Here is a 15,493-nt window from a genome sequence, read left to right as displayed (position 1 = left end):
TGCTTCTTTTTAATTATGAGCGGTGTCCACCATCCCTTCCTTACTAGGAATACCTGAAATCCCCAAACGAGTTACAAACAAGAACAAGATATTGTGCTTCTTTGGGGTCGCAGAGCCCTTAATTTCATTTCATCCAACGCTCTTCTTCAAAAGCTGTTTTCCAACTGTGTTGCAACATTGTAGTGACACATTATTCCTTCACTCCATAAATGTAAACCTGTACGGAGGGCAGAGTTTAGTGAAGAATAATAAACACAAAAAAAACCCTGTTAGGGTCCAAATCTAAGTAGCAGCTGGAGAAAGAACCGTATTTACTAATAGTTGTTTCCTAATTGCAGAAAGGGGCAATTTTCATACTTGTTTTGAAGACAATGCTTTTAGTGGTTACCACCAGCTTCTCGCCGCAGCTCTTGACAAGACTGTAAACAGGCTCCAAAAGTTCATCTGGAGAATAGGCTTCAACTGTTGTTTACCCTTCTTGGATAACCTCTTCCTTATTTTTTGGTTTGGATTTTTTTTTCTTTTGTATTGTGAAATAATTTCTGGAATCCCAATTGAGAAAACTGGTTTACAAGCCATTTGAAGACTCTCTAACTATGGTGTTTACAAGTGGCCTTCTTCCACCTGTAAAATAATGTTACTGAAAGAAGAAATGTGTTTTACGAACCTCTGCTGTGTGCCGTATTCATTCTGTAGCTCAGAGGAAGTCCTGTGTTTGACTGAACGGCCACTTACGAATGCTCGCAAATGGCGGTACACTGGACCCGCCTCAAGGGGGCGTGTTCTCTGTGCCCAGGCTGCTGCGTTCGGTGAAACCACACCGGGCGTCGGAGAGTTTTCTTCTCTCTGGGCTGTTATTGCACTGTTACTACTACTACTAATGATAATAATGATGGGCTGTAACTTGGGAATAAAGAAACACGGCCTAGTTCCTTCCAGCACCTCTTTCATAGACACACACAGTGTATGGTGGAAAGTATGGGATGCAATCTGTATTTTTACATTCTACCCAAACTCACGTTTTAATCTTACAATATGAAGGCTTTTCTCTCAGACCCTCCCCCACTGCGTAGCCCTGAGCCACGCATGCCCCGCACGCCTCACCCGGCCAGACACTATTGTTTAAGGGATCATTCCAGTGTCCGTGGGGCTGAGCCTTCCCTCACTTCTAAATCTCAAATATTTAACTTACCATCCAAGCCTCCAATTTAATCTCCCATTTTTATAATTTTCTCACTTCCTTTAGATGAAAACTCTTTCCAAGTCAGTTATCCCCCCCACTCACTCCCAAGACGGTCTGGAATCCGTGATGAGTCAGTCGAAACGCTCTTACACACTCCCTTCCTTTACCTTCCCTCTCTTCCACCTTTCCAAAAACCTCCATTGTGCGCAGGCCCATATTTTGGCTCCTCTACCCCTTAGCCCGAGTGCACCCTTGCAGATTGACCGGAGGAAGTGCCCGCTGGGCCGTCAGCTTCCCGAGAAGTCCTGCAGCCACGCTGACACTCTCCCTCCCCATCCTCCCTGTTGGCTTCTCCAAACCCTCACTGCCCTCCTCCCGTCCAGCTTCTCCAGCATTACTATCAGCAGGTGACCTTAGAGCAAGAGAATCTTCAATCTTCGAATGGTCCATTTCCCCACCCTTCCCCCACCCCACTGCAGACACCTAAACATTATCCCTCATCCTCGGCTTTTTACAACACTGTCAGGGGAAGAAGAACTTTTCCTTCACTTCTAAATTTAAATCTGCTACCTGAAGTATCCTGTCTGTTTCTTCAACGTCTTCCTCTCTACTAGCTCCTTCCTTGGACTCTATACATAAATTTCCTCTATCTTCAAAACAAACAGTAAGCAAATCACTTGGTTTGCATCTGCTTCCAAGAGTGGGCCCCTTCTCCCTTCCATTTTTAGCCAAGCTATACTTACTATTCCTAATTTCTTATATCTCTTCTATTACAACTATAAATGTTTTTGTTTTCATATTTTGTTAGTATATTTAAAATATACTAAATGCCATGTAAAAACACAAAGGAGAAAAATTTAAGTTTCTGGTAATGTTACCACCCACTTACTGCATTTCCCACTTATTTATACATTAATTTATTTCTCCATTTCACTGCATATTGCCAAAATGAAGGACACTCCTTAAAAAATCCATTATCATACCTGAAAAGAATGTAGCAAAACTTCCTTAATATCATCAAATCTCTACCTCTACCACTGGTAATGCTAAGATAACTATTCTTTCAGATTATTTTTCAGTTTCTAGATATACAAGGTATATCTATAAGTAAAAAATATTTATACATTCATATTTTATTAAAACATACCATCTTATTATGTATGCTATTTTGTAACCTGCCTTTTTCCCTTACTAAGGTCTTATATCTTTCTAAACTGTATGTAGTTGTACATCATTTTTTTCATTTTTTTAAATTTATTTTTTATGGATTATGCTGTTACAGTTGTTCTATTCCCCCCCTTCATTCCCCTCCACCCTAACCCCCCATCCCCACCATTATCCCCCTTTAGTTTATGACCATGTGTCACAAGTTCTTTAGATTCTATATTTCCCATACTATTCTTGCTCGCCCATCTATTTTCTATCTACTGTCTATGCTACTTATTTTCTGTACCTTCTCCCCTCTTCTCCTCCTCCCACTCCCCTGTTGCTAACCCTCCTTGAGATCTTCATTTCTATGTTTCCACTCCTGATCTAGCTGTCCTTTTAGTTTGCTTTTGCTTTTGTTTTAGGTGTGGTTGTTAATAACTGAGTTTGATAATTTTTTAAAAAACTGTCCAGTAGTCTTCTGTATAAATGTCATAATTTGTTTAACCAGTAACCTATATATGCCCGTAGTATTTTATGTTACTATCTTTTGTCTCCATTATAAATAACTGTTGGGAACATCCATGTTTTATTTGTTTTGTTTTAATGTTTTCTTGTAGCTGAGTTTGGGGTTTAGTTTTTTTTTTTCTTCTTTTAGACTCCACGTATAAATGAGACCACAAGATATTTATCTTTCTCTGCCTTAGTTCACTTAGCATAAGGTTCTCGAGGTCCATCCATGTTGTTGCAAATGGTGAGATTTCCTTCTTTCATTGGCTGAAGGGTATCCCTTGTGTGTATGTGAGTGTACTTCTTTATCCAGTCATCCAGCGGTGGGCCCTCGAGGCATTTGCGTGTCTTGGCTGTTGTGGATAATGAGTGCTGCAGGGAACGTGGGGGGAGGGGTGGCTTTCTGAATCAGCGTTTTCCTTTTCTTCTGATACACACCTACAACTGCAGTTGCTGGAGGATGTGTCAGTAATTTCCCAAGTGACAATTTCAGTGAGTACATTTAGTCCTAACTTTTTTTATCCCTTAGCTGGGTTTAACATTTTTATTGTCACACCCTTCTTTTTGTGACTTTTTCGCTACCTTCCATAGATTCACACTTTCCTGGACTGTCTCCTACATCTTGTGTTCCCCATCTTTACTTTTTCTCTCTGGGTTTTCTTCCTTTCCCTGTTCTCTGAGATTTCCTGCAATGTTACCTGTGCCGCTATGCTTCTCATTTTTCATTCTCTCATTGAGCAACTCAGACCGGTCAGCAGGCCATTACTGTACATCTTGATAGGTGCTGATAGAGCCATCCTGTGGAACCTCAGATAGGGGCTGAGGGTACCAGCCAGGTGCAGGTCAGGAGAGAAGAGCAGTTCTGCGAACCCGAGGCAGGACTCGAGGGGCGCTTGGTGAGAAACAAGGCTTCGGAGCAGGAAGAGCCAGCACCTGGAAGGTTGTGCGTGACATACTAAGATTTCTGGACTGTCCTTCTATTTGCCCAGTAGAGTCTTCCAGGTTCTTAGGACATGTTGAGCACTATCATTTCATCTCTCGTGGTACATCCTTACTTCAGCAATGTGAGAATATCTCTTCTCATTCCATAGATGAGTGTACTATTTAGCTCCTGTGATTCCAAAGAAAGCTATATTTAAATAAAGACATATTCATCTTGGGGGGAAGGGGAGCAGAAAATTGGGGTTCTGTATTCAATTAGTCAACAACGAGGAATGTTAATGGGACATTATGTGTGATTTATTGGAACTCTCAAAATATGTATTCAGCTGTCAGATGACCCAGCCTGGAGCCTGAGATAAAATCATAAATTCTCAAACACTTGCAAAACCAACCTGGGGCTCAGAACAGGCTCCGTTACGACGTCATGTCTATGTGGCATGATTAGGAAAAGTCGTCGTCATTAGAACGTGGTTCTCTCCTGAGGGAGCACTTCTCACATTCACGGGAGTGTGGGGCCCAGACATGCTGAAGTCGGGCCCTAGAGCACAGCCGTGCCTCGTAGTTAGCACCTCAGGACGCATCTCTGCACATAGAAACCTATTCCGTTTAACCACACAGTTTAACCACTCAGATATACAAGGAGGGGAGAGTAAGGAGAGAATAATGACTTGTGCCTGAGAAGTCATTCCATGTTTTCTGTCCTTATGGGGAAGTCACTTCTGCTTAACATGTTTTCTTCACAAGACAAGCTTTCCAGGTACATTCCCAGGCTCACGAGTTCCTGTAACTGGAGAATGGAAAGGTTGTTCCTTCTGCAGGGGGTCCATTTTGCTGTTGAAAATGCTGCTGGTAAATCATAACATGTCTAAACGCTGATGTGAATCATTTCTAGCTGTGAAAAAAAACTGCCTAGAGTTCAAGGCTAGATAACAAGTGTTAATGTGGTTGTCCACGATGTCTCTTGCTTACTGTTTACAGCCCGCTGCCCCTAGAGAGGACGCCCCTGAGCTGAGTGCCTTCTTACGGAACTCGACCATCCCTCATCTTGTCAGAAAGAGAGACGTGCCTGTGCCGGAGCTCCCCAGACAGAGCCCAGCAAAAGTCCTGGTGAGTTGTCTCAGCGTGCCCAGATCCCAGGGGGAAGGCCAGATGGGACAGAACTCCCCACTACAGGCGGATTTAACCTCTAGTTATTTTTTATGACACCTACTGGAGTGACAGTGGTAATAAAGTTATATAGGTTTCAGGTGTACAATTCTATAACACATCATCTGTATATTGTACTGTGTGCTCACCACCCCAAGTCAAGTCTCCTTCCAGCACCATTTGTCTCCCCTTCACCCTCTTCTACTTCCATTCTTCTTCTAACCTCAAGTATTGTTGTTCTCCTCCGATGCTCAGATATGCCTAACGTTCTTTGGCAGTACGTGTTGTGAGAAATGAAAGTGGCTTTTGTAAATGAGCGTTTGCAATGTAACCCTTTCACCTTTCTAAACCTGCCATGGAGGGCCCAGTGGAGAAGTGATGGTGAAAACATAAAACATGACTATTAATGTATTTCAAGAACATGAAGACTCAGTTGTTAGCCTGTCCCCGGACACTGCGCAGGCGAGGTCTGAACTGAGCCTGCAGAAGTGCTGCTGCCTTTCAGAGGGTCCCTGGAGCGAGCGTTCCTCTGTCCCTGAATCTCAGTGCCCTGCGCTCCACTGGAAGAGCCGGGAGTGGTGTGTCCAGGTTTCTGGCCAAAAGCAAAAACAAAAAAACTACAGAGCCATACTACTGGGGTCTGCAGTGGGTCTAGCCTGAGCTTAGTCAGCACTTTGGAAAACTAGGGACAGCATTCCTGAGTCAGCATTTTAATTCAGTTCTCCCACTGGTTCCACTGAGAATGTTAATGCTACCAAACTGCATGTTTAAAGGCACTAGAATGGGTTTTTAAAAAAAATTTATGTATTGAATATACTCTGACACTATAAAAAGTTTCAAACGTGGAAATGGACAGAAAAGTCCAGTGAGCAAGTCTAACTTAATCAGTTAAACTTAAGTCAAGAGAGGACTGTTTATTGTCATAGAAGAACCTGAAATTACGTGGCAAGAAAATTTACTGTGACAGTTGGCAGATTATATGATTTGAGTTCCTGTAAATTTTTATGACATTGTAATGTTTTGGAAATGTAAAAATAGGGATTAGATATGCTACTGAGTTTAGAAAAATCATAAAATTCTGCGTAGTATCATTTTTAAAAAGCTTCCAGAAGGAATAGAACGGAAAACAACAATTTAAGCCCTGGGGACGGGTGCACGGCACACTGACTGAGGCTAATGATATTTATTGCACAGTGTAGCTGAAAGCTGTTGAGCAAGAAAATCCTAAAAGTTCTCATCACAAGAAAAAATTGTGTCATTATGTGTAATTGTGTAATTATTAACAGGTGTTAACTAGACTTATGTGGTGATTATTTTGCAATATAAACAAATATCAAATCATTACGTTGTGCAGCTGAAACATGTTATATTGGTTATACCCCATTACACTTTTTAAAAATTTTTTAAAGAAAATGATTGACATCTGTAGAATTCTAGTATGCAGTACCAACAGGAAAGCCCGCTGGAGGGCCAATGTTCACACCTCTGGTAACCAACAATTTGGAAAATCAAACTTCAACTATATTTTTCAGTGTTCACTTCAGCATGTGTCTCATGAGTGTATAGTGGCAGTAGAGATCAATAACTAATATTCTGTTGAAAATTATGTGCTCTTGTGTTATGGGACCAGATTTTTCCCTTGTATTCTTTCTCATTAAACACTTTTAATGCGATGATTTTTAGATGATTTCTAACCTCTGAATATCTCAGAAGCTTATTACTTGCAGATGAGGACAAGGCAAGCCTTGATTTCCACGTCTGATTCTGTTAAATCATGTTTTATTGCCTTTCTCCCTTATTGGTTCAAAATTTGCAAATCATACGCCTCCCCATGTCCTCGAGTCAAAATAATTCTGGGTAGAAAGTGATTATGCAAAGTTTATTCTGAAATCAAAAGCTAAATAAGACCTCCTACAGTTTTTGTTTAGTTAAAAACAACTTACTGAATCACATTTCTGATTAGGAATTTGAAAGTGCAAAATGCCAAAGTCCTGTTTGGGATCATAATTTCCAATTTGCATAGGAAAAATCTGGACCGGTAACCCTGGGATACAGTTTCTCCTCTACTTGAGAATGTCTGTGCCTTTCTCATCTTGGGCCCCTGCTGCTTTTTGCAGCTATCACCCCCCATCTGCTCCCTCTCTTCCATCTACTACTCAGATTACAGAAACTTTGTCTTTCTTAATCCTGTTTGGCACTTGGTACTCTTGACCAGGTTCCTGAAACCATCACCTCCCCTAGCTTCCCCCAAAACATTCTCTCCTCTTTCTCTTCCTGCCTTTCGACTTGCCCCTTTGAATTCTTCCTGGACCTCTCTCCTGCCCATCCATAAATGCCCCCAGACCTCAGGATTCCATCCTCAGCCCCGTCACTTCTCTACCATTGGCTTTGCACTTTCATGGGAATTTCCTGCCGGATCGTAACTCCAGTCACTAGTCACTCTTAGGTGACTCCTACCGTCTTGCTGCTTTGAAGACTTGCAGGGCTCACTGTGATGCCCATCTGGATGTCTGGTAGACATGCCAGTCTGCGCACGTCCACACCTCCAAAATGTGCTCCTTCTCTAGAATTCCCAGTCTCAGGAATGCCAGCACCTCTCCTCCCAGTGCCAGACAGCTCTCTCCTTCCTCCCTGTCCTTCATCCCAGTCTTTGATTAGTCACCACGTATCTATTCTACTTCCACAATTTCTAGAATGCATCTTCCACTTTCCATTCCCACTGCGTCCGTTTGGGGCCTCATCATTTCTCACTGGGACTTTTGTAACAAGCACTTACCATCGTCCTCGCCTCCCACTCCTCTCTCCACTCTTTCCTCACATACCACCTGTCCCTAAACTAAAAACATGCTCACAGCCCTTGCTTAAAAAGCTTCACAGGCGCCCCACTACCTTCTGAATAACATCCAAAGTCCTTAGCACAAGTAGGAAGATTCTTTACCACCTGGACTTTCATCCTTCCCTGTCTCATTGCCATCTCCCCCACCCCCACCCTTTTCTCCTCTTTTCTGAACATACACTGACCTTATATGAGAGAACCATGTCCCTGTCACCCTGTGCTTCCAGTAACCCTTTCTTGTCTTTCAAGATTCTAAGCAACACCTCCGAAAGCCTTCACCAGAGCTGGCTAACTGGGATCACCACTTTTGGGGAGTTTATGAGAATTACTTCCTTCTGACTCCCCACTTGCTTTGCCTTCAGAGGTGGCATTGGCCGTACACAGCATGTCAATACGGAGCGGAGGCTCATGTGAGGGTCCTCATAGGTGGCACGAACTGCGGATTTTGAGGATCCCCACTCCTGCTGGAGACACAAGGCCCCAACACCTCAGTGCCCAGCTCTGGTAGAACCAGAGCAGCCCGGCCACTTGTATTTGGAAACATCATGAAGAAATCTAACCTTGTTGGAGTTTATCAGATAACACATTACCTATTGCTTGGTTTTGAAAGAATTCTGAGGATCTTGAAAAAGGTTTCCATAGTGATATGTTCCTCAGGCTACTCTTTATTTTATTGATTTTATTAATGTGACAGTGATGTTTTACTGAGCATCTCCAGGCCAGTGCCCAGAGCTGAGACCTAAAAAGTAAAGTGTGGCCCACATGATAAATTCGGTCAGTGAGCATAATTCAAGAAGGACCATCCTATCCATGGGAACATGGAAAATGGATGCGAGGCATCCATTTATTTCCATAATGGGATCCAATCAGAAAATACAATTTGATAGGTAGAATGTCACCATAGTGAATACTTTGTAGGAACAGGCATTTTATATATTAAAGGTTATCCATTGTAAGTTGGACAATCCTAGAAACTAGGTTAAAAACTAGTTTTTAGGACTTCCGCCAAGATGGAGGCGTAGGTGGACCCACCTTGCTTCCGTGCACAACCAAATCTAAGAACAACTATTTTTAACAACGATAAACACAACCAGACCACACAGAAAATCGACAATACGGAGTCCAAAAAAAAGGACGAAATGCTCGGCTAAACGGGTAAGGGGGGGGCGAAGCCAGCAGCGAAGCCGGTTGACCAAGAAGATCCCTGACCTGGTGGCGCGCAAGCAGTTCCCAGGCTGGCTAGAGGCGCGGCTGTCTGTCTGCAGTAGGTCGCGAATTTACGTGCAGATAAACCAGTGAAGAGGTGAGCATTGAGACGGCACGGCACGGGGCAGCAGGCTCGGACAATTCTGCTTGGATAAACAGGCCGGGGCGAGTGGTGGGACGGGAAAAACTGGGCTAGCGGAAAGGACCGCCATTGCTCCCTCTCTGACCCCGCCCCCACACACAGCGTCACAAACCAGCGACCTGGGTGGCCCCGCCCTGGTAAACAACTACCGCTTCGCCCCTCTTACTTACTTACCGGTGCGAACAGACCAAAAATGGCTCAAGAAAAACTCAGAGCCCCAGAGCCAATAAATCTAAGCGATGAGGAAATAGCCAAACTTTCAGATGCACAGTTCAAAACACTGGTTATCAGGATGCTCACAGAGCTGGTTGATTTTAGTCACAAATTAGAGAAACATATGAAAGCTAAACTAATTGAAATGAATGGTAATGCAAAGGAAACCAATAGTAATGGAAAGGAGATTGGGACTTGAATCAATGGAGTGGACCAGAAGGAAGAAAAAAATAATCAAACAGAAAAGAATGAAGAAATAAGAATTCAAAAAAATGAGGAGAGGCTTAGGAACCTCCAGGACATCTTTAAACATTCCAACATTCGAATTATAGGGGTACCAGAAGGGGAAGAGTCACGAGTGGAAACCTTATCTGAACAAATAATAAAAGAGAACTTCCCCATTCTGGCAAAGGAAATAGACTTCCAGGAAATCCAGGAAGCTCAGAGAGTCCCAAAGAAGTTGGACCCAAGAAGGAACACACCGAGGCACATCATCATTACATTAGCCAAGATTAAAATGAAGGAGAGAATCCTAGAAGCAGCAAGACATAAGGGGACAGTCACCTACAAAGGAGTTCCCATCAGACTGTCAGCTGATTTCTCAAAAGAGACCTTACAGGCAAGAAGGGGCTGGAAAGAGGTATTCCAAGTCATGAAAACCAAAGACCTACAACCAAGATTGCTCTATCCAGCAAAGTTTTCATTTAGGATGGAAGGACAGGTAAAGTGCTTCTCAGATAAGACCAAATTCAAGGAGTTCATCATCACCAAGCCCTTATTATATGAAATGTTAATGGGATTTACCTAAGAAAAAGAAGATAAAAAAGTTGAACAGTGAAAGGACAGCAAACTCACAGTTATCGACAACCACACCCAAAACGAAAGCAAATTAAGAGGACAGCTGGATCAGGAGTGAATCATAGAAATGAAGGTCACGTGGAGGATTAGCCACAGGGGAGTGAGAGGAGAAGGGGGGAGAAGATACAGAAAATAAGTAGCATAGACAGTAGATAGAAAATAGATAGGGGGGAGGTAAGAATAGTAGGGGAAATACAGAATCTAAAGAATTTGAGACACGTGTTCATGAACTAAAGGGGGAAATGGTGGGGGAGGGGAATGCAGGGTGGAGGGGGGGAATAGAACAAATGTAATGGCATAATCAATAAAAAAGTTAAAAAAAAACTAGTTTTTATAACCAGGAAGCAATCTAGACAGAAAGATGAGTGTTACAGAACAAATACTTGTCAGCACGCTAATAACTTTGGGTCTTTGAGATCATGTGGACCCAGGGACCTTCCTTGAAAGCCATGCTAGGACTTGGCTTAGTCCAGGGTCAGGTGCTATGAATGTCTGTCAGAAATGTCCTCCTGAGTTCTGAGAAAATGAACCAGCAGCACAATTCAATTCCTGATGTAAGAAGATAGTATTAACTTTTTAGAAAAGAACTTAAATTTTGTGTCGGACTGATGTTCCATTTTATCTGTACATTACTACTGAAGGTGAGGTGTCTTTGCTACGAGGCTGTGCTATGGCTTAGTTGTTTTAATGTATTTGTTCTTCATTTACATGAATAACATGGATTAGGTCATGATTTCTGAGAAAATAAAATATAAATAAATTGACTTCAATATTGATTCTGTACCACAATCAAAAATGCTGATTTGCCTAAGTTGCTGTTGTTTTTTGCAGAACTGTACAAATATTGAGTGCTTACAGATCTCCTGCATGGTGGGGCGACTGGACGGAGGAGAGAGTGCGGTCCTGAAAGTCAGGTCGCGGCTTTGGGCCCAGACGTTTCTCCAGGTAACAAACCCACAGAGGCAGGTACACTGCACTTCCAGGGAAGCTCTTCTGAAGCGCTCGATGTGAATCTTATTTTTTCAGTGGCTTTGAAATTTCCTTAATATTTTCTGTTTTTACAGTTTTTAGATTTAATTTTAAAATATTTCATTTAAAAAATTGTTTCTTAATTTTTTTAAAAGGAAATTTTATTTCTTGTAAACAGTGATGTTTACTGAAATTTTATTTATTTTTAAAGAAAGATCACACCCTGGCTGGTGTAGCTCAGTGGATTGAGCACAGGTTTGTGAACTAAGGAATCGAGGTTTGATTCCCAGTCAAGGCACATGCCTGGGTTGCAGGCCAGTTCCCAGCAGAGGACACACAAGAGGCAACCATACATTGATATGTCTCTCCCTCTCTCCTTCCCTTCCCCTCTAAAGATAAATAAATAAAATCTTTAAAAATAAATAAATAAATATAATGACAAAAAAGAAAGATTAATTGTTCATCTTTCCTATCAGATAGACATTTTTCAGCTTTACTGAAATATTATGGATATGTAGCATATATAAGTTTAAAAGGTATGATGTGATGACTTGTATATTACAAAATGATAATAACAATAAGGGTAGCTAACACCTCCTTCCCCTCAGATATTATACTTTTTGTGTGAGTGTGGTGATAACTTTTAAGGTCTACTCTATTAATGACTTTCAAGTGCATAATACAGTATTGTTAACTATAATCACCATGCTGTAAATAAGATCCCTGGCATTTACTCACCTTTTTTTAAAATATATTTTATTGATTATGCCATTACAGTTGTTCTATTTCCCCCTTCATTCCCCTCCACCCTGCACACCCCTCCCCCACCACTCCCCCCCTTTAGTTTATGACCACGTGTCTCAAGTTCTTTAGATTCTGTATTTCCCATACTATTCTTGCCCTCCCCCCTATCTATTTTCTACCTACTGTCTATGCTACTTATTTTCTGTACCTTCCCCCCCTCTTTCCTCCTCCCACTCCCCTGTTGCTAACCCTCCATGCAATCTCCATTTCTGTGGCTCTGCTTCTGTTCTGGCTGTATGCTTAGTTTGTTTTTGTTTTAGGTGTGGTTGTTAATAATTGTGAGTTTGCTGTCATTTTACTGTACATGTTTTTTATCTTATTTTTCTTAGAAAAGTCCCTTTAACATTTCATATAATAAGGGCTTGATGATGATGAACTTATTGAACTTGACCTTATCTGAGAAGCACTTTATCTGCCCTTCCATTCAAAATTAAAGCTTTGCTGGATAGAGCAATCTCGATGGAGGTCCTTGCTTTTCATGACTTGGAATAAATACTTCGCTCTTGCCCCTTCTTGCCTTTAAGGTCTCTTTTGAGAAATCAGCTGAGCTTCTGATGGGCACTCCTTTGTCGGTAACTGTGTCCTTATTTCTTGCTGCTTCTAGAATTCTGTCTTTCATTTTAATCTTGGCTAATATAATTATGATGTGCCTTGGTGTGTTCCTCCTTGGGTCCAACTTCTGTGGGACTCTCTGAGCTTCCTGGATTTCCTGGAAGTCTATTTCCTTTGCCAGATTGGGGAAGTTCTCTTTTATTATTTGTCCAAATGAGTTTTCCACTCATGACTGTTCCTCTTCCCCTTCTGGTACCCCTATAATTTGGATGTTGGGATGTTTAAAGATGTCCTGGAGGTTCCTAACCCTCTCCTCATTTTTCTGAATTCTTATTTCTTCATTCTTTTCTATTTGGTTGTTTCTTTCTTCCTTCTGATCCACTCGATTGATCTGAGTCCCAGTTTCCTTCCCATCACTATTGATTCCCTGTACATTTTTCTCTATTTCACTTAATATAGTCTTCATATTTTTCACCTAATTTGCAACCAAAATCAACCAATTCTGTGAGCATCCTGATCATCAGTGATTTGAATTGTGCATCTGATAGGTTGGCCATGTCTTGGTCGCTTAAATGTATTGGCTCTGGGGCTTTGATCTGTTCTTCTGTTTGAGCTATTTTGGGGGGTGGGGTCTGGTGGTGCCTGTTACATAGTGAGGGGTGGAGCCTTAGGTGTTCACCAGGGTGGGGCAACCCAGTTGCTGGGTTGTGATGCTATACTTGGGGGTGGGGTCAGAGAGGAAACAGTGGCACTTGCTCTGCTCTCTCTTGGATTTTAGTCCTTTTTGCTGCTTTCTGCAAGCAAATTGGGCCCTTCTGGTGCTGGTTCCCAGGTGGGTGGGCTTGTGTGCATTCTAGGACCCTGTGGATTTCTTCAACAAACTCTCCTGTGAGGCTGGGAGTCTCTCCCGGCACCTCAACCTTCACAAGTGTTTTCAATTGGTGTTTTTAGGCTTTATTTCCCTGCACTGGGGCCCTGGATTACACAGTCTGTCTCACTGCCTGTTTTTGTCTGGTTTATCTGCATGCAAATGTATGGCTGTGGTTAGGTAGCTACCTCGAGGGCCTCACTGGGTCTGTTTGTTGCCACCCCGTGCCCAGGGTCTGCCAGCTACCACCTGCGCACCTGGGGTCTGCCAACCTGGGGTCTGCCAACCACTGCCTGCACACCCAGGCCCATCAGCCACCACTTTTTCCTGCTGCAACCCCTCTCTGCTGACAGCCGACTCCACCCCTCTTACTGGTCTGGGTGAATGATTGTCGGACTTACATACAGTTTAATTTTCTGTCAGTTCTGGGTGCTTTTTTGTTTCTAAGTTTTTGTTGTCTTTAATTTTGGTTGTGCGAGGAGGCATAGTGTGTCTACCTATGCCTCCATCTTGGCTGGAAGTCACATTTACTCATAGCTGGAAGTCTGTATCCTTTAACCTCCCCATTTCCCCCACCCCAAGCTCCTTGCAACCCCCATTCTACTCTCTATTTTTATGAGTTCAGCTTCTTGTAAAGATGCTACATATAAGCAAAATCACACAGTGTTTGTCTTTCTCAATCTGACTTATTTCACTTAATGTCATGCCATCAAGGTCTATCCATGTAGTCACAAAACACTGGATTTCCTTTTTTTATGGCTGAGTATATATAATCTTCTTTATTTTAGGAGAAGACAGTGTAAATAACCTGACTCCCTAAGACATTCAGACAGTAACTTAGATTTAAACAAATCTATTTAGCTCAGTACCATATACCCAGTGCCTGGCACATAGTAGTTCCTCAGTAAACGTTAGTTAATGGAAATGATGGTGAGTATAAGAGCACAGTTCAAGCCATATGCTCAGAAAAGTAAAACAGAAACCAATTTGGAAGGGAAAGGGGAGGTTGTCCCAGAAAGGTGCACTTGTCAGGTGAGCCCAGGGCATGGGCTCCAGCCCAGCCTGCATCTCCGCCAAGTCCCAGGACTGTGATGTGTAGATTCCACACACCCTGGCCGTTCTGTACTGTGGCATCCAGCAAGGCCATAGATAGCTCTACTGGTTGTGTGTGTTTTAAAGCTTTTAAATCTCTTTCATACTAAGCAGATGAATGTTTCCACTTGGAAAGAGCTATTTATTTAAGTGATACTATTATGTTGTGATCTTGTTGTTTAGGAAGGGTTTAGGGGGAAAAAAAGCTTAATTAGACTACCAAATCTGTGCATTGTTGCTAATATATAGGATTTTATTTACTTTTAGAAAGAGGGGAAGGGAGGGAGAGAGAAGGAGAGAAACCACAATGTGAGAGACATTGACTGGTTGCCTCTTATGCCCCCATGGGGTACATGGCCACTGCCCAGGCATGTTCCCTCACCAGGAATCAAAACGGTAACCTTTTGGTTTGCAGGATGATGCCCAACCATTTGAGCCACACTGGTCAGGGCTGTTGCCTATATGTTAACTACTAAAATTTTTTAAAGATGTATTTAGACATGCCAGTGTCTCTGGGCTCAAAGTTACCCCTGGTTTAACAAGTGACCCAGGGAGAAGTGCAGCACACAATTTGCATTTTTAAAGTTAAACCATGATTTATTCATTCTCTCAGCAAATATTTGTGGAAGTCCAACTGTGCTACACACACTGCTTCAAGTACCACTTGTAATCTGTCAGTTTGCTCCTGGCAGCTCTGCTGTTACTTGTCATCGGAGAGCTGGGAGAGGAATCTGAGTGAATGCGCAGACCCGCACAGTCTAAATGGATAACCATACAGTCCTCCTATCACTTTGGGCACCCCATCCTACTGAAATGAAGGAGAACACCTTTTCAATGATGCAGGACTAAAATCACTGTGACACTATGGTCAAAGGAAACCAATTTTATAGTAGATGGCACGCACCAGTTCTATGCACAACATTCTATTCCAGTAAGAGGCCGCGAGAGGGAAAATGGCATCTTCACTTTCTGTTGAAAAGACCCAGTGAGTCTACAAGAAGTCAGTAACCACTGAGGGACTTTCCA

At 42.4% G+C, this 15,493-nt stretch overlaps 1 protein-coding gene across 1 annotated transcript in view; it reads left to right on the top strand.

Moving 5' to 3' along the window:
* Positions 1–15,493, top strand: part of ITGA8 (integrin subunit alpha 8) — a 181,795-nt gene that overhangs the window by 148,340 nt on the left and 17,962 nt on the right. The window contains exons 26-27 of the mRNA XM_037141295.2: positions 4,760–4,888; positions 11,014–11,127. Of these exons, the coding sequence (XP_036997190.2) occupies positions 4,760–4,888; positions 11,014–11,127 (243 nt within the window). The remainder of the gene's footprint in view (positions 1–4,759; positions 4,889–11,013; positions 11,128–15,493) is intronic.

This window comes from Artibeus jamaicensis, unplaced genomic scaffold, assembly GCF_021234435.1.
Source record: "Artibeus jamaicensis isolate MK-2021 breed Jamaican fruit bat unplaced genomic scaffold, CSHL_Jam_final contig_426, whole genome shotgun sequence".
NCBI classification, from domain to species: domain Eukaryota; kingdom Metazoa; phylum Chordata; class Mammalia; order Chiroptera; family Phyllostomidae; genus Artibeus; species Artibeus jamaicensis.
The sequence above is the reverse complement of the archived record's forward strand: the minus strand, read 5'-3'. Positions and strand labels throughout refer to the sequence as shown.